The 19,503-nt window shown below is 37.1% G+C and overlaps 3 protein-coding genes across 6 annotated transcripts in view; 2 read left to right on the top strand and 1 right to left on the bottom strand.

Moving 5' to 3' along the window:
• TRIM23 (tripartite motif containing 23) overlaps positions 1–12,033 on the bottom strand; it is a 34,267-nt gene extending 22,234 nt beyond the window's left edge. The window contains exons 1-3 of the mRNA XM_068990486.1: positions 11,953–12,033; positions 5,344–5,506; positions 626–747 (exon numbers count right to left, since the gene is read on the bottom strand). Of these exons, the coding sequence (XP_068846587.1) occupies positions 626–747; positions 5,344–5,506; positions 11,953–12,033 (366 nt within the window). The remainder of the gene's footprint in view (positions 1–625; positions 748–5,343; positions 5,507–11,952) is intronic.
• Positions 12,034–12,481: 448 nt separating this feature from the next.
• TRAPPC13 (trafficking protein particle complex subunit 13) overlaps positions 12,482–19,503 on the top strand; it is a 37,880-nt gene continuing 30,858 nt past the window's right edge. For all 4 annotated transcript variants that reach the window (XM_068990359.1, XM_068990358.1, XM_068990357.1 and 1 more), the window contains exon 1: positions 12,482–12,825. In XM_068990359.1, coding sequence (XP_068846460.1) covers positions 12,780–12,825 — 46 coding nt within the window. In that variant the 5' untranslated portion in view covers positions 12,482–12,779. The remainder of the gene's footprint in view (positions 12,826–19,503) is intronic.
• SHLD3 (shieldin complex subunit 3) lies at positions 12,764–17,744 on the top strand. The gene is made up of 2 exons (XM_068990360.1): positions 12,764–12,825; positions 16,402–17,744. The coding sequence occupies exon 2, from the start codon at positions 16,521–16,523 to the stop codon at positions 17,277–17,279; it is 759 nt and encodes a 252-aa protein (XP_068846461.1). The 5' UTR covers positions 12,764–12,825; positions 16,402–16,520; the 3' UTR covers positions 17,280–17,744.

Genomic DNA, 19,503 nt, shown 5'->3' with positions numbered 1-19,503 from the left:
TGAACAACTATTCCTATATTCAAAACAGTCTATGAGTTATGTAGACAAATTTTATGCTAAAAATGTGTATTTTAACTTGTGTTAATGGCCTTCTAATAATTATTGGACACTAACCTGTCTGGATAAAGAGAGTACATCTACATACAATTTAACTTTTCATGAAGATATTTAATAGTAATTCCCTCAGGAGCTATGGCTACCTGTAAGGCATTTTGTCTCTACGCTAAAAGGTCCCTTTCATGGAGTTCCTCTTTCTTTCTCTGTGCTTTAACTGTTGAATGATTCACTTTTGCATCCTCTGCTTTAAAGTAGGCTACATATCCTTCATATTCATCCATAATCTTACTCTTCCACTTTACCCTTATGTAGAACTAATGATGATAAGGAAACAAGTTCATACAAAATACACAGTTTGCATATATTTTCAGAGAATTCAAGCTTCAGTTTTGCTTTTCTTCAGTTGGGGATTCTGTTGCCTTCAGAACTATAATGTAATGAAAAGTTGTGTCTCTGGAATCCTACTTTATAGGGCAAGTGAAGGTAATATTGTGCATATAATGGCAAATATTTTAAATTTTAAAAAAATTCATGGTCATAACAAATATTTCAACAGTTCAATCGATACCTCTCCAGATATCCCAATGGCTTCTTCTGCAGCTCCATACTGACCAGTATGTCCATTCTGTAGTCTTTCCAAAAGCTCCAATAAAGCAAAATTTTTTTTCAGTCCCCAGACACCTGAATCTCCTAGAATATAAACATATAAACTAAATATAACAAAATGGAATATTATTTATTTTACCCCATATCCTGATAGTAATTGCAATGTCTCACAGTTCAATCATTAATAATGTTTAAATTTTGAAAATTCAAAATTCCTCCATTTCCTGTTAATGATATAACAGCAATATTAATATTCTCTTTAAAACACAGAACTCCTTAGCATTCTAAGTAGAAACATTTTTTCTTTTATTATTCTTTTTCTATAATTTAACTTCAATATAATTTAAAATTTATAAATCCTATTTCCTCACTGACTTTTACTATATATCCAAAAAAAGTGCTTTAAATATTTTTTTTTGCTTTAAATATTTTTAACAGCAACCTACAGTAAGAAATATATTTTACATTGCAACCCAGTATAACACACACACACACACACACACACACACACACACACACACACACCACTGAAACAGAAGATTTACAAACCAAAATTCACCCTTGCAGTGTGCAACAAACTGATTGTTTTTATCCTATTTCTTTTTAAAAAATATTATTCACAGACAATTAAACTGATTTTATGACCACAAATATGGTCATAAAATATGATGCATGTTTGAAAATCACAGTATGAAAGATACACTTAACCTAAAATAAATCCATCTCTAAACTGGAACTACAGCAGCTAAAGACATTTCCCCATATCTCATCTAACCTAGAACCCTAAGGGCAATCAATAAATATATAAACTCCTTCCCACACACATACACAGAGTTTCACACTAAAGTCTGACAATACTCCCTTTTAGGTAGATAAGACTTTAGGGCACATCTGAATGAGGACCAATGCCTCTTTTCCCCAGAACTGACCATAAAAGGCCAGGTGAACAAACATATGTGCATCCATACGTGGCCACACACATGAGCACACATAAACACAAACTCTTCCTAAGACTATAAATAAAAGACAGATCCTCTGGAAATTAGAAGGAATATCTGTTATGCTGAGCTTCTATACAACAAATACCATCTGACACAAAGCTGCCACCTAATACATACTCATTGAAAAAACAAAGGAATGATGAAGTCAATGGTTACAAGGCTTCCGTCCTTCTTGGCCCCTCTTTTCTAAGGGAGGAAAGGAAGGAAGAAAAAAAGGAAGGAAGAAGGAAAGCTGAAGAAAAGGTAAGGAAAAAAGCCATTTCTAGTTATGGTTCTTCAAAAAAATATTTTTAACTAGGCTAAATATCTTTACCCTCCTCTCTGATTTCTGTGACCTCCTTTCCCAAGTATCTTTATGCAGCCCCTACCCAGCATTTCCCCCCTGTCTTGCCATCCTAGCAAGGCTTTCTCAACTGATTTAATTTTTCACACATATTCTACATCAAACTGAGTTCTATCCACTTTGTTTATAAAAAATTAAGAAGTACACTAAGTCCTTTATTTAAAAGTATTATCTTGACAGTATCCAAATACTTTAATTATATATTAAACACAAACACATAAACTCCCAGTAGTATTTAAACAGTATCTATCTAGTGCCTAAGATATCACTTAATTTTTCTGTGACTATCAAAATAAATCAATATCTCAATGACTTAAAACAACAAAGATTTGCTTTTTACTCATATAACATCTCAGGGGTTGGTGAAGACAAGAGAGATTCTGTTCCCTTCTGTCCATTATCAAGGACACAGGCCATGAGGCTCCAACCACCTGTATCACCTCACTACAGCAGGGAAAACAATTTACTACAAACTATCATAAATCCATCCTTAACAGCTTCTACCTGGAAGTTAACACCTCACTTCTACTTATAATTTCACTAGTTAAACGAAAATCACACAGCTCTTGCCTACCTAATCAGAAGAGAGCAGGAAGGTGTAATTTTACCATGAGGAAAGAAGAGAAGAACCATAAATGATGCTGACCAGTACTAATAACTATGATAAACAACTATGATACTGAAGAAGAATTCTAATTTTGATTCTTTCATATTAACAGCAGTTCATGGGGACTGGGGTGGTAGAAGGGAGGGATGGGTTGGGAGTTTGGGATTAGTAGATGTAAACTATGGTATATAGAGATAAATGACAAGGTCCTACTGTATAGCACAGAGAACTCTATTCAATATCCTATAATAAGTCATATGGAAAGAAAGAAAAAAACAGTAACTTGATTTTATAAGCAGGAAATACAAATGATTTTCTTATACTTTTTAATAGATTTTCCAAATTTTCTGCAATATATATATATATATAATTTCTATAATAGATTTTAAACAGAAATTTAAAAATAATGACATCAAACTATATCAAGGGTCATTAACACATATTCCATAGGCTCGAATCAGAGTAAAATTCTAAGCTACAAGGTATAGTAATTACTATACATCATGAAAAATGCCAGGCTAGATGAATCACAAGCTGGGATCAAGATTGCCGGGAGAAATATTAACAACCTCAGATATGTGGATGACAACATTCTAATGGCAGAAAACGAGAAGGAACGAAAGAGCCTCTTGAGGGTGAAAGCAGAGAGAGAAAACGCTGGCTTAAACTCTACATTCAAAAAACTAATAAGATCATGGCATCCGGTCCCATCACTTCATGGCATACAGATGGAGAAAAAAGTGGAAACAGTGACATATTTTATTTTCTCAGGCTCCAAAATCACTGCAGACAGTGACTGCAACCATGAAATTAAAAGACAGTGGCTCCTTGGAAGAAAAGCGATGATGAACCTAGACAGTGTATCAAAAAGCAGAGACATCACTTTGCTGACAAAGGTTCATATAGTCAAATCTATGGTTTTTCCAGCAGTCACGTACAGATGTGAGAGCTGGACCATAAAGAAGGCTGAGCGCTGAATAACTAATGCTTTCAAATCGTGGTGCTGGAGAAGACTCTTGAGAGTCCCTTGGACAGCAAGGAGATTAAACCAGTCAATCCTAAAGGAAATCAACCCTGACTATTCATTGGAAGGATTGATGCTGAAACCAAAGCCCCAATAGTTTGTCCAGCTGAAGTGAATAACCAACTCACCGGAAAAGACCCTGATGCTGGGAAAGATTGAGCAGAGGTGGAAAAGGATGAGATAAGATGATGATGAGGATGAGATGGTTGGATGGCATCACAAACTCAATGGGCATTAGTTTGAGCAAACTCCAGGAGATAGTGAAGGACAGGGAAGCCTGGTGTGCTGCCGTCCATGGGGTCACAAAGAACTGGACATGACTTAGTCACTGAACAAGAACATAGAAATCACAACCTATATTCAAGGCAAAATTATTGGTTTGATTGATTTCAACTAGGATATCACTAACCATTACCTGTCACGAATTCCTAGTTTATCACAGTGAGGGTACTAATAACCCACACTGTAGTATTTATGTAGGGAAGATACAGTGCCCATCAAAAGAAAGAAAGGGTCTATCTTACATTTGCAAAGTATTACTACTTCTATACAGTTTTATATAAAGAAGATGGTATGATATATATAAATTACAGAATAAAAACACTGTAAAAATAAAGACATTTCCCCCCTGAACCTTATTATTTCTTGACTAATGATAAGTTAATGCTATCCATAATAATGCTAATACTGTCATATACTAGTTTTCTGGCAAATGAGCATACTACTTAGTTAAATCAAAGTCTACCAAAATCTTAAAAAACCCATTCTATCCTACCCTTATAAGAAAATATTTTACAACAATGTTTCTTAGCATTTTTAAAGCTTTCTAAAAATCTGGGTACTCTTGCTTGTTTTCCTGGTGGTTTAATTATTTCAAATGTGTTCCACATGATATATAGTCTGAACAGTCTTAAACAGTACTACTGAACTAAAAATAAATGACAACCTTAAACTATTAATTTTTGAGAAAATTCCACCATTAAAAAGAATAAACATAAAATTTATAGTTGTAAGATAACTGTTCAAATGTTAATAAATGTCATTTCCAAATCTGGTATCCTACAGTAATAACTCATTTTGAAAACTATAAAGCAAAGTTTTAAAAGTATGCAAAAAACTGAAAAAAAAACACCAGACCTTTAAACACATTTTAATGGTGGAACAAGAAGTACTTAGTAGTTATCAAATGCTAAAAATACTACTGTCTCTGATATCAATAAATAACATGTTGAAACTCCAAGTACTTATCTGTATTTTCCTTAATGGCCTATTCATGTCTAAGGTAAACCCTGTTTTACAGGAAAGTGGAAAAGGCTAGCATATCTTTCTCAGGTGTCTTAAAACTATTGATCTATAAGTACTGAATATAAAAGTCCTAGAAGATGAAATAAAGTTAGTCCCTAAGAGTGGGGCTAGTTTATAGCTTCAGGACTACTGGTTTTAAAAGAACTGAACCCTCCTTGGAATTTTGTGTTTCTTTTTATTTTTTTGGCCACACCTTGGCATGTTTCCCGATAGGAAAAGACCCCATTTGCCCTACAGTAGAAGCACAGAGTCCTAACCACTGGACTGCCAGGGAACGCTCAGAGTTTTATAATTTTTTAGATCAAGCAGAAAGAAATTGTCTACTATGACATTTGTATTACATGAACAATTTTTTATATATATATATATATATATATATTTTTTTTTTTTTTTTTCCTACCTAGGTCTGTTACTTGCCGATCAAAAGGGCAACGGATTGCTCTTCCATGAAGAGGCAGCCGAGTGAGACAGTCATGACAGACTGTATGGCCACAAAGCAGAAGGCGAGGAACTTTGTCTCCTTGCAAAGAAAAGACATCTTCACAAACTCCACATTCCAGCACCTAATAATTGGAAAGAACATATGTGCTCTTCAAATGACTTTAAAGCATAAATATTTTAGGCTAAAAAAAAAGTCTGATCGTATTTAATGAATCAATCTTGTTACTTTTCCTCCATGAAAAAAAACTGTCTAGGTGTAAAATCTTAAATCATCTTTTATTACTTCATCTGATAGATCTCATGAAAATTACATCACAGTGAAATCTCCTTGGAAGGATAAGTGTCAGGGACCAAAACAATGTTGTAAGTTAACATCTTAAGTTTTGAAAATTATGACATGATTCGTTACATGTGAATACCTAACAGTATATAACTCTACTGAAGTTGGGTTCTTAAACAATTTCTCTGCAATTAACTAACCCTCAGAAAACCCAACATTAATTTGGACAAAATAATTTGATAAATGTGCTAGGATGGCAACTTACCTGGTAAAAGATAAAGAAGTTAAGACAAGACTATAAGTAATTTTCAAGTATCTTCTAACATATATTTGCTTCATACAATGTAAAGGTAAGAATGCAGTTAGACTTAAATTTCAACTCCAAGTTCTCAATTAATAATAATGCCCCGGGTTAGAAAGTTTGTTGTTTATCTAGTTCCAGTTGCAGGTACCTGACTTGTGAAAGTAGACAGAGTCAGTCGTAGGAAAGATGACAAATCAACTATACTTCAAGTAAAAAAAAAAAGGTATACTTCAATTAAAAAAAAAGGAAGGGTGACAATTGGCATATTCTAATTCTTCAGCCCATGAGTTTGTTTTATAATTAGTCAACAAACTATATCAATGAAGGTTATTTCTTATATATTTGCAGTTTTCCACAATAATTTTTTTAAACATACCCACACTGAACTGTTTGACTGTACCCCAAATTCCAGAACCACCATCTGTGACTTGCTGCAGCACGGCTCCTGTTCTATTGCTTCTCTTCTCTTTCAAATTCTATTCTCAAACTACATCAAATAACTTGCAGTTCACGGCACACACCAAAGTGTTTTTGCCTCTTTCTTTACGTTAACACTGAAAAAACAGCTAAAGAGACATTTTCCTAGGGATTCTATTTTTACATTAACAAACTAACAAATTCCTAAGTGAACACACTATCCTTAGGGTTCCCATGTACCATGGATAAGTGTTGATCTCAATACCCAAAACACTTTTTAATACTTTAATTGGCTTTCCAGCCTCTCTTACCCTGTTAGACCAAAGCCCTCAGGAACAAGGTATTCCAAATACCAAGCACCTATGTGGTTAGGTTAATAAAGTCCAACAAAAGTAAAAATTTTAACCAACAAATACATACTACAAGGTTAAAAAAACAAACAAACAAACAAACAAACAGAAAACCCAGAGTGAAAATCAGACTTAATCCAGTAAAACTTTAATAGTAACTCTACAGTCAAGCTGGAGACAGCACATGAAATGTTAATGTTTTTCACTGTAAATAAACTGATAATTCATGACTGGCTTGCATCCCAGTATGGTCCAAAAGAAGCTTAAATGTAACACACAGTTCACAGAAAAGGCAATGAAAACAGATCTTTAATTATATGAAAAGATGTCCAATCTCACTCAAAGCATTTTGCAATCAGTTGAAGCTCTATCAATATACTTTTTCCAGATTATATTTTAAACAGCTGATAACACTTTCTACTGATGAAACTGTGGGAGAGTAGATAAACTGCCGGTTGCTGTGAACTGTTTATTGACTGATATAGCCCTTATGGAAGGCAATTTGACAAAACCTATCAACAGTGTGAATAGCTTAGTAATTCTACTTTCAGGAATTTATCCTACAAGTGTATCACATATGTATAAGAATACCTATATATTATTCCTTCAAGCATCTTTTCCACAAGCAAAATATTGGAAACAAAGTCAATATACACAGAAAATAAATTAAGCAACATTCATATACTGCAAAACTATGCAATCTAGTGGCGGGATTCTCAGATGGCTCAGCAGTAAAGAATCCACCTGCAATGCAGGAGACGCAGGAGACGCAGGTTTGATTCCTGGGTTGGAAAGATCCCCTGGAGGAGGAAACAGCAACCCACTCCAGTATTCTTGCCTGGAGAATCCCATGGAGGAGGAGCCTGACGGGCTCCAGTCCACAGGGTCACAAAGGGTCGGACATGACTGAGCACTGACGCACACAAGCAGTCTAGGGAGGAAGAGTCAGGAAACTTTATGTATACACAGAATGATTCCATATGAATACAGCAAAGTGAAAAATAACATATAGAATATTTAACTTTTGCATAATGGAGAAGATATAAAGGAGGCATATATTTTTATATACACTGTTCTGCAAGTATATATCTTTGGGGAGCTAAAGAGAATATTCGTAGTTCAGTAGCTCAGTCATGTCCGACTTTTTGCGACCCCATGAACTGCAGCACATCAGGCCTCCCTGTCCATCACCAACTCCCAGAGTACACTCAAACTCACGTCCATCGAGTCGATGATGCCATCCAGCCATCTCATCCTCTGTCATCCCCTTCTCCTCCTGCCCCCAATCCCTCCTAGCATCAGAGTCTTTTCCAATAAGTCAACTCTCTGCACGAGGTGGCCAAAATATTGGAGTTTCAGCTTTAGCATCATTCCTTCCAAAGAACACCCAGGACTGGTCTCCTTTAGAATGGACTGGTTGGATCTCCTAACAGTCCAAGGGACTCTCAAGAGTCTTCTCCAACACCACAGTTCAAAAGCATCACTTCTTCGGCACTCAGCTTTCTTCAGAGTCCAACTCTCACATCCATACATGACCACTGGAAAAACCATAGCCTGGACTAGACGGACCTTTGTTGACAAAGTAATGTCTCTGCTTTTCAATATGCTATCTAGATTGGTCATAACTTTCCTTCCAAGGAGTAAGTGTCTTTTAATTTCATGGCTGCAATCACCATCTGCAGTGATTTTGGAGCCCCAAATAATAAAGTCTGACACTGTTTCCACTGTTTCCCCATCTATTTCTGATGAAGTGATGGGACCAGATGCCATGATCTTCATTTTCTGAATGTTGAGCTTTAAGCCAACTTTTTCACTCTCCTTTATATATATTTATATATATATTGCTTTACAAGCCTACTATCTTTCTGGCATGATACAGTACATTGTAATGTTATAATGTAACATTACATTGTAACTGTAGTTCTCTTTGAAGAATGGAAACAGCTGGAGAATAACTACACATAAATCATATATATATATATATGTACACACGTATATATACAATATACACACTCCATATTATCCTGAATTTTTTTAAAAAGTCAGTAAAAAAGTATCACTTAAATATCTTCACTTAAAAAAAAGAAAAAATCTTCAATATCAAATTACAGAAAAGATATTCACAATAGAAATTAGATATTACAAAGTGCAACATTTTAAATAAATGTTCTCATATAGAGACATCATAATATATTACCATTATATATCACAAAACTCCAAAGAACCAAATTAAAATTTTACTTTTTTCATTCAGATCTTGTATCTTTAACAGCATCATTATTCATGTTACTACCATAGGTTTTTTTCAAAAAGCACTAGTAAAATTCCATTGAATTTTAGTAAAAATTCTAGTCAACCACCGTTACTAGACTATTTTGCATCATCTCAGTAAAAAATAGAGTAAGAAATTTCTTACTCTATTTTTTTCTTCAGTATTTATGAATAGGAAGTGTGGCTAACAGCATAAGAAATTAAGTCCTAGATAGGAAAAAAGCTCTGTTATAAACTTCACAATATGCCAAAGAGGGCTTCAAACTTATCTCATGTAAATTAAATTTTAATAAAGGAGGCCATATTTTCAAAGGATTAAGGTCAGGAAGCAACAGTTAGAACTGGACATGGAACAACAGACTGGTTCCAAATAGGAAAAGGAGCACATCAAGGCTGTATATTGTCACCCTGATATTTAACTTATATGCAGAGCACATCATGAGAAACGCTGGGCTGGAAGAAACACAAGAATCAAGATTGCCGGGAGAAATATCAATTACCTCAGATATGCAGATGACACCACCCTTATGGCAGAAAGTGAAGAGGAACTAAAAAGCCTCTTGATGAAACTGAAAGTGAAAATGTTGGCTTAAAGCTCAACATTCAGAAAATGAAGATCATGGCATCTGGTCCCATCACTTCATCAGAAATAGATGGGGAAACAGTGGAAACAGTGTCAGACTTCTATTTTCTTGGGCTCCAAAATCACTGCAGATGGTGACTGCAGCCATGAAATTAAAAGACACTTACTCCTTGGAAGGAAAGTTATGACCAACCTAGATAGCATATTAAAAAGCAGAGACATTACTTTGTCAACAAAGGTCCGTCTAGTCCAGGCTATGGTTTTTCCAGTGGTCATGTATGGATGTGAGAGTTGGACTCTGAAGAAAGCTGAACGCCAAAGAATTGATGCTTTTGAATTGTGGTGTTGGAGAAGACTCTTGAGAGTCCCTTGGACTGTAAGGAGATCCAACCAGTCCATCCTAAAGGAGATCAGTCCTGGGTGTTCATCGGAAGGACTAATGCTAAAGCTGAAACTGCAGTACTTTGGCCACTCATGCAAAGAGTTGACTGTTTGGAAAAGACCCAGATGCTGGGAGGGTTTGGGGGCAGGACGGGACAGAAGGGGATGACAGAGGATGAGCTGGTTGGATGGCATCACCGACTTGATGGACATGAGTTTGGGTAAACTCCGGGAGTTGGTGATAGACAGGGAGCCCTGGCGTGCTGCGATTCATGGGGTCACAAAGAGTCAGACACAACTGAGCAACTGAACTGAACTGAACTGAAGGCAGTTCACTATTCTTTTGTGAAGATAAATAATTTCATATCCAATTTCTGTCTGTTTTTCCTAACAAGAAAACTCTAGCAACTCGTTCATAAAGCAGGAAGTCATTTTACATATACAAACATTAGCATTATATACTTCAACTTTTACCTTCCAATGAACACTTCTTACTTCCATCTGTAACAATGGCCATGAGGATTTTTTAAAATTTGATTGGTAATTTATCTTACAAATTACAGCATGAGGCTCTAGCCAAAAAGGACTATCCTACTGCACATCTCAGTCACGTTTTACAGATAAAAATGAAAATTAACAAAATGAGCCTCTAATTTACCAATCTCTGCGCTTTAATAAACTGGAGTTACATCAGGTTTTGGTATATTTTTCAGATTTTAAGACAAACATAACAAAAGCAGAGACAGTAGTAATATACATTCCTATTCTTAATTCAGGTTATTTCACAAAATAATCTTCAGGTATTCTCTACTTAGAAAAAGCACAATTCAATAAATAAAATTTCAATCATACAAGCCAAATAATGAGGGCACCTTCACATCTCAGATATGCTATGTATCTTCAAAATAACTTTATTAATATTTAAAAGACGAATCAACAACCACCAATACCGATTGATAATATAGTTGAAGGCAGAAATGTATCATTCGTTGTCATATGAAACCAACGTTAGATGAAAAACCACAGGTGCCTATTACTCAAGATCTTAAAAGAATTTCAGATATGTCCTTCAATGGTTTTGAACCCTAGTTGCACATTAAAAGTATTCTGGGAATGCAAAAAAATATACTGATAACAACTTAAGCTGAACTGGGGGATTAAATCGTTTGTGTGTGTGTGTGTGTGTGTTTTTAAGTCCTCAGTAATATGTAGCCAGGAATATGAATTACCACTATCTGAGATTACAGGGGATTCTAAAGGTTATTAAGATCAGTTCTCCCTTCCAGATCTATCTATATACGGAAAAGTGGATTCTACGGTTATTTCAACTGAATTTATGGTAAACCCATTTTAGAGCATTTAAACATGGCAGAATTTCAAACTTCAAACATAGGGTAATTGATATTCCCGAGCATTAACGGGGCTGTTGAACACCCGTACTACCAAAAGAGGAGAGGGCAGGTCAACCAATAACAGAGGTCTGATTAAAAAGAAGTAGTGCTTTAACGAAAAGAATACTTTAGAGCAGTCAATTCTGGCTCAGCTACAGTGTTAACCGAAACCTGAGTTTCCTCACTTGTAAAACTAGAATCAACAATTACTTCATAAATAGATATTAACGAGGTAAAATATCTAAGATAGTATCTGTCAATAATAATGGATCAATTTCATAAAAATAAGCTTATTAATGTCTGTTGGGCTTAGCTAAAAACAGAAGGCCTGAGGAAAGATCAGCCCAGGTCACTCTCACAGGCCCATAGGCTCCTTTTCACAAAAGTCCCCGTTGGCGACTACAAAGGACTAGAATGACCAGGAGACCCGGTAACCTCAAGCCTGCAGGGATAAAGGTCCGGAGGGGAAGCATAGGCTTGTAAAGCGGAGAGGGACCCGAGTCCGCGCAACCCGCCCAAAAAAAAGCCAGATCTCCGGGATGAACCGAAGGGAGGCCGATGGCGGAGAACAGAGCACGCAAGGTCCCTCACCTTCACCACGGCCGTCCCCCGGCTGCCCTGACGACCACTGTCTAGTCCCGCTCCAGGCTTGTTTACAACCAGAGCAGCCATCCCAGAAGGAGCCTCGCCACTGAAGCAGCCGAGAAGGCCTTCACATGAGGGGCGGGGTAAAGCCACCTACCCAGAAGCCTCGGCGCTTGCCGCTGGCGCACAGGCGCACTACGACGCCAGGCCCCGCCGAGGCGGCTTCCTCGCACCTTTTCACGCCAGCAGAGGCTTGCGAATGGGAGCTTTGTTATTTTTATTGAAGAGTCTGGAGATTTTCAGTCTCCGTCAGACTTCTATCAATTTGATGAGAGGAGTAAAATTAAAGCAAAAGATAAGGGCTAAGACAGAAGTAAGGTTTTGGGGTGAAATTCTTGCTCCAGTAAAGACCTTTTCTCCCCAGTTGTAAAACGCACTGGATGAAAGGGGACTTCATCTCCCTGCAGGCTTTGCGGCTTTTGAACTACAAATCCCAGCATGCCACATCTACAGCAGTTACTGGGAGATGTAGGTATTTGCAGGGCCGCGTATTGTCTCCGAGGAGTGATTTCTTGAAGTCGCGGTTTGTGATTGTGGCTGGAAAAGAGAGAAGTATTTTATGTATGTCTCTAAGAGGCAAGAGATGGCTTTGGTAAAAAGAAGCCGTTGAGTCGCTAAAGGACGTGGTAAGAAGAGAATTTAAGGCACCACCAGCAGAGAAGAAACGATTGGGAATGTGATGCCGTCTTCCGGAACTTGCGCTTTCTGTTTTCTTCCGAGCTAAGTGACCCTCTTCAGCCTCCGTAGGCAGTGGGTTCAAAGTGCCGGTCAAAATGGAGGTAAATCCCCCCAAACAGGAGCACCTGCTGGCCCTGAAAGGTAAATTTTTGCGAACCCGGCTTCCTCTACGCTGTTTTTTCCCCTTTTCTCACTAATTCTTGCAGCTTTTGGCACGTAGACCTGACCCCTGGGATGTAGATCTCGTCCTTCTTAAACAGTCAGTGCTCGCCCTCCTGTTCAGTTTCTTGCCGTGGAGCGAGAGGAAGCTATTCTTCACTTTTTAGGTTTGAGACCCCCTCTCCTCCCTGCGACGGGATGGAATATGAGTGCTCAGTCAGCCAGTCATGTCCGACTCTTTGCAACTCCATAGACTATAACCCGCCAGGCTCTTTATCCGTGGGATTTTCCAGGCAAGAATACTGGAGTGGGTTGCCATTTCCTACTCATCTTAGAATGAAATAGATACCTGGTAAATTACTTACCCTGTTATATGTTGCTGAAGCCACCAAACAGATTTTAGCCGCAGATGCTGAAGTTCCCACCCTACCCGGGGAGAGACCTGTGTGAACCGAGATGATTAATAGCGGGTATCTAAAGTGGTTTTTCCTCCTGTCTCTTGTCTCTTCATTCGGCTGTGACAAGTTTACCAGGCTTCAGCTTTAGTGAAATTAGTCTAGTATTGTGCCAAGCATTTAGAAATGCGTAGTACTACAACATATAATTTAGGTTTGTTAAAACTCACTGCAGTTTACTTCAGAGTATTGTGTATGGGAAAATTCGTATCAAGTTTCATTTTCTGTATACAGCATACAGTTTTGAGTAAGTTTGATTATTTGATTGGATTATTATTTAGGGAGAATCAGCAGGGCATACTTTCTCTAAAATTCCTGAGATCTCAGATTGTTCTCTGCGATCTTTTATTTAAAATGCCTATAGCTTTATTTTATCTGTTTTCTACTACCATATATGCACTTATTTCTTTGGCGCACTACTCTGTGGTTACCAGTATCTTCTTGGACTGAACTGAGAAGATGCTCGGTAGACATGTGAATTCAGCTGAACTGCACTTAACCTTTCTTATGGTATCCATTTTGAGGGATTCTTACCCCCTAACTTACACTGTAAGCATCAGACATTCCGGAAGCTAACCAGTTTCATTTGTACAAAAAGCATGTACTAATAGTTGGGGTTATCAGAACTGTCTCTGACTATGGAACTAAGAATTTGAAATGTTAACTAATAGCAGTAAGACCTGTGAGCTTAGCCTGAGCAAATGGCCTGGACTAAAATGACTTATTTCTGAAAGAAAGAAAGAAGAGAAATTGTCACGTTTTTCATCTCAGTCTTATATCAGATATGTAGAATATATATTGCTTAACTCTCAGTTAAACTTTTTCCAGATCACAAAGGTAGTAAGTGATTGAGGTGGTATTTCAACATAGGGCCTTCATCTTTCCAAGACTCCATGTTGCCTCCAAATGAAGGAAAGAGCATTTTCAGATGCTCTTATTTCCTTAGTATTTTGATGGAAATTTGGAGAAGTTCTATTAGCTACTAGATGTCATTTTATACACATTCAAGGATATTATATACAGTTAAATTCCAGTGATGTGGAGGCTAACTGCCACTGTCTTTTTAGGCTGCTACAATGGTCTTTCCCAGGTATTTTTTATTTTCCAAAACAGAAGGTTCCTGGGAAGGAGTAATTTGGCAACCTAAAAGGACAGTTATTTGAAAGTCAGTGTCAGTTTCAGCTTTCTTAAAGCTCTTTGGACCCATTTTCTCCATTGTCCTAATTATCTAAGAATTTTCACAAGTTCTAATCGTTGAATGCCAAATATATCAGTTTGCTTTCATATATATGTAAAATATTAAGGCGTTCTCACAACTTCAGTGTCCCTGAAATACAACACTGAATAAATTCAGACAACAGTGAAAGAATTCTCAATGCCATATCTTGAAATGTAAAATAGGAAGGAAGAAAAACTAAAAGCATTATTAAGTAATAAAAGAATATGCTATATATATTTAGAACCATGTTAAAAATGGATGTTAAGGATCACAGTCATTTTGAATTTAAGAGTTGTCAAATCTTTTAGTCAGTGAACATTAACAGTAGGGAAAAGAATCATGAGATTGGTTACTTTTGAGTTTTCAGAACATTGGTCAAATGAGTGTTGTGACATCATGACAGGGAGCCTCCACTCACAGTCATCGTGGCAACGGGAGAAGCATCATCAAGTAGTTCTCTGATGATTTTTGGAAGAAACGATTCAACCTCTTTTTTGTTGTTTTTAAAATTTTATTTATTTATGGCTGTGCTAGGGCTTCCCTCATAGCTCAGTTGGTAAAGAGTCTGCCTGCAGTGCAAGAGACTGGGTTCAATTCCTGGGTGGGGAAGATCCCCCGGAGGAAGAAATGGCAACCCACTCCAGCATTCTTGCTTGGAGAATCCCGTGGACAGAGGAGCCTGGCAGGCTACGGTTATGGGGTCGCAGGGGTCGGACACAACTGAGTGACTAAGCACACGCGCACGGCTTGCTGGGTCTTCATTGCTGCTCGGACTTTGTAGTTTCGAGGAGTGGGGCTCCTCTCTAGTTATAGTGCACAGGCTTCTCACTGTGGTGGTTTCTCTTGCTGCTGGGCACAGGCTCAATAGTTGTGCCGTGCGAGCATAGTTGCTCCACCACACATGGGACCTCCAGCTCAGGAATCAAACCCATGTCTCCTGCATTAGCAGCCAGATTCTTTACCACTGAGCAACCAGGGAAGCCCCAACCTCTTGTTTTTAACTCCAGAAGCTAGGATTTAAAAGAGCCTGCATTATGAGCTTTGGACCCAATTAGGAAGTCTTAACTTGCAGATCCAGAGAAGGCTGCCATTATTGAACCTGTGTGTTGTGTACTGGCACTTACTTTTGATGACTTAATTTGGTGTAACGTGAAGACTTCTGTGTTCTAAGAGGAAAAAAGTAAGGTGCTAGCCTTCTTGTTCATCCTCCCAGTTGGAATTCAGGAGCCATGCTACTAAGGTTTTGACACTGCTTAATTGCCCCAGTTATATAGATGAGACTTTGTCATGAAACCAGTTCCTAGTCTGATTAAAATGAAAGGTTAAACCATTTTCATGTTTTCATTTGCATTTCCACTTCAAGTGTTTACTTCTGAGAATGAAATAAAATCATTTAAGTATTCTATTTGGTAGAATTCATGTAATTTTAAAGTATGAGAGGATCCATTTTCTTCAAGGTAGATTAAAAATTACAGTGATTTTCGTTGTCCTCAATTCACATCTCAGATTTTTAAGTATTATTGCATTTTTGTTCATTATCTTCATATGGCTCTAGTATTTTAAAAATCTTAATTTACTTTTTGTTTTTGCTATAGTGTTGATTATATATTAATAGCAGTACTTCTAAATCTGTTACATCTGTTCAGTTAAATATGTTGATTATTAGAAGTTTTAGGTTAAAAGGATGTTAAGGATTTGTTATCCAGATTCCTTATTTTCTTGAGAGAAAGGACTTCCAGTTTTGTGGACTGCATTCACATTTACCAGTAGCACTCTGATAAAATATCATATAAGAATTGGTTTTGTTTTTTTCTTTTTTTCCCTGCCTATCTGTATATAGGCTCTCCCTACCATATCTTATTCTTTGTAATACTTCCACTTTAGGTCCTGTTTCCCTCTGATATGGAAAGAGAGAGAGTCTTGTAATTATAAATTACATTCTAGCTCTGAGGAGCTCAGCTAAGAAATTTTCTCTTCATTAAGAATAGAAGGATTACTGCAGAATGACTACAGAAGTAATACTACATTATCGACCATATGAAAGTGATCCCACACAACTGCCAAAAATTGCAGAGAAAGCAATTCAAGACTTTCCTACACGTCCGCTATTGAGATTTAGTCCTTGGTTTCCACATGATGGGTCCAGACTTCCACTCAAACCTAAAAGATCACCGCCTGGGATTTCTGAAGAGACAGCTGAAGATGTGAGACAGTACTTAGCCATTTCAGAACATAGTATTAAATCACAGAGTTATGATTGCACAGTAGATCTGTTGGAGTTTCAGCCTAATTTGAAAAGAAAGAAGCACTTAATCCAATCACACACGCTGGATGAACAGACTAATTCTGGAAGTCTGGAGAAACAGGCAGAAAGAGAAAAACGGCACAAGAAAAGGTCTTGGAGTGTATCATCACTTCCCAGCAGTAACTGTACTGAAAATATTTCTCCTTTGTGTAAAGAATTGCGAGATAATCTAAAGGCACTAAATTTGCACTCATTTTATAGAGCAAGATGGACAATAGAACACACTATTTGTAACAGCCAGACTCTGGAAGACATTTGGGCAAAACTCAATCGAATTATCAGGCACAATGAACTTCCATCTTGTAATGCTACAATTCAGAGACATTTAGGCCAGATATGGGTGTTCTGTGATATTATGTACTGTGAATATGTGGGGAATCTTCTTAAAGGAAGATTAGCTCTTACTGGGAAAATTAATTTATTTGTGCATAAATATGGTGTTATTTTTAGTATGTAATGAATTACAGTGATTGTCCAAAAAAAGAATATTGTGAATGAACTAAGAATGAAACAGATGAATAAATTTTTAAGTGTGTGGTTATGTATACAATTTGTGTCCCAAAAGTAAATATCAGGTGCATTCCTAGGCTTTCCATTTAAGTCAGTAACTTTCTGGGTTCTACTTTGAGCAGCTTTCCTTTAATTGAATTGTGATGAATTATTATTCAAACAATTTAAAGGTAAAATGTTCTACTCTTCTTGTTCTGTTACTGCTTTTCCACTAGTTCAATTAGATATTTCTGTGAATTACAGTGAATAGTTTGGATTTTGATAAATTCCCAGAATCTAATTTTACAGGATTTTTTCTTAACTCACCTAAAGTGTAATGATTTTTTTTTAAATAAAACTAAAACCAATTCTGTTGGGAATGATGCTGTTTATGTGGCATAATGTAATTGAAATTGAAAGACCAGCCCATATTCTGCTTATTATGGCCAAAGATATGTAATAGACAATAGCTGATGTGTTGTTTTGAAACAGAAGTACAAAATGTATAATTTGTCTAAGACCGTAATATATTTTTAAGGCAATAAACATTTTTTGAAGTGAAGTATCAAATATGGATAAGAGATCAATTTATTCTTTGTTTAGCACAGATAATTCAGTCTGATATTGGTAATGCTAATCACTAGTTCTGTGGTTCTTGGATTCACTGTGGGTTTCCCATAGCAAAATGTTAATGGGTTTCCACATCATTTTATAAAAATCTCCAAAGTCATTATATAATAAAAGTTTTATTAGAAAGTATATTTAACAAATTTGAATGCCTACCATGAAATAGGTGCCAGAGTAAAGTGGAGAAGGGACAAATATGGACCCTGCCCTCAGAGCTAACATAGAGACACTATTATTAATATTTAAACTATATTCATTAAAAAATCAGTAAGACTATATTCATTAAGAAGGCAAAAACATGCTTGCCTTGTGGCACAGTGCCTGGCAAGGTAAATGTGCCCTTTGGAGGATTTCTCATAACCCATGCCTCTTGAGGTTCCTTAAAACCTAAGAAGTCTACCAGTTTTTAACTGAAGAGGTTATCTTTTCTAATTAGGTTTCACACTGTTCAAACACGTTTTTGTTTCAACTATTAGCCCCTTTTTTATTGTCTCAAATGAGACTGCTCTGTAGAAAATAATCATCATGTACATGAATGCTTCCAAAAATCTTTAAATGAAAAAAATCACCAGGTATAGAGGGAGTTTCCAAGATAACTTCTTCAGTAATTACTTCCTCTTTCATTCATTAGTCATCTTTGCAGTCAAAACTGCTGGTGAAAAGTCAGAAATTATTCATTTTTACCAGTGAGGTTTGCAGGTGGCTCAGTGGGAGAGAAACTGCCTGCAATCAGAACAGGGTTTGATCCCTGGGTCGGGAAGATCCCCTGAAGAAGGAAATGACAACGCACTCCAGTATTCTTGCCTGGGAAATCCCATGGACAGAGGAGCCTGGTGGGCTACATACAGTCCATGGAGTCACAAAAGGGCCAGACGTGACATACTTAACAGCAGCAACAGTGTTATTCAGTTCAGTTCCGTTCAGTCGCTCAGTCGTGTCTGACTCTTTGCGACCCCGTGAATAGCAGCACGCCAGGCCTCCCTGTCCATCACCAACTCCCGGAGTTTACCCAAACTCATGTCCATCAAGTCAGTGATGCCATCTAGCCATGTCATCCTCTGTCATCCCTTTCTCCTCCTGCCCCCAATCCTCCCAGCATCAGTGTCTTTTCCAGTGAGTCAACTCTTCACATGAGGTGGCCAAAGTATTGGAGTTTCAGCTTCAGCATTAGTCCTTCCAGTGAACACCCAGGACTGATCTCCTTTAGGATGGACTGGTTGGATCTCCTTGCAGTCCAAGGGACCCTCAAGAGTCTTCTCCAACACCACAGTTCAAAAGCAGGCTATCATAAACAATTTTCTGTTGTTGTTCAGGTCTTGCACAGCATTAGGTTGTTAATCAAGGGTTAAAAGTTAAGTAATCATAAGACATGGTCACTTACATAGACCACAGTGTTTCTTTTACAGTACATTCTTATTATTTTATTTTATTTTATTTTATTTTTTTTTTAACATTTTCAGTCAGATTTTATTAAAAAAAAAAAAGCAGCAGATCAACATTACAATTCAAGAACCTAATCTAAATACGCACTTGACAATGAAGCACATCCAAAAATGGAGTGAAAA

Source organism: Capricornis sumatraensis, chromosome 18, assembly GCF_032405125.1.
Source record: "Capricornis sumatraensis isolate serow.1 chromosome 18, serow.2, whole genome shotgun sequence".
Lineage (NCBI taxonomy): Eukaryota > Metazoa > Chordata > Mammalia > Artiodactyla > Bovidae > Capricornis > Capricornis sumatraensis.
Note: the sequence above shows the minus strand (reverse complement) of the source record. Positions and strands in the feature narration are given on the sequence as shown.

Coding starts and splice junctions, on each gene's coding strand:
- SHLD3 (XM_068990360.1), top strand. CDS start 16,521: ATGACTACAGAAGTAATACTACATTATCGACCATATGAAAGTGATCCC.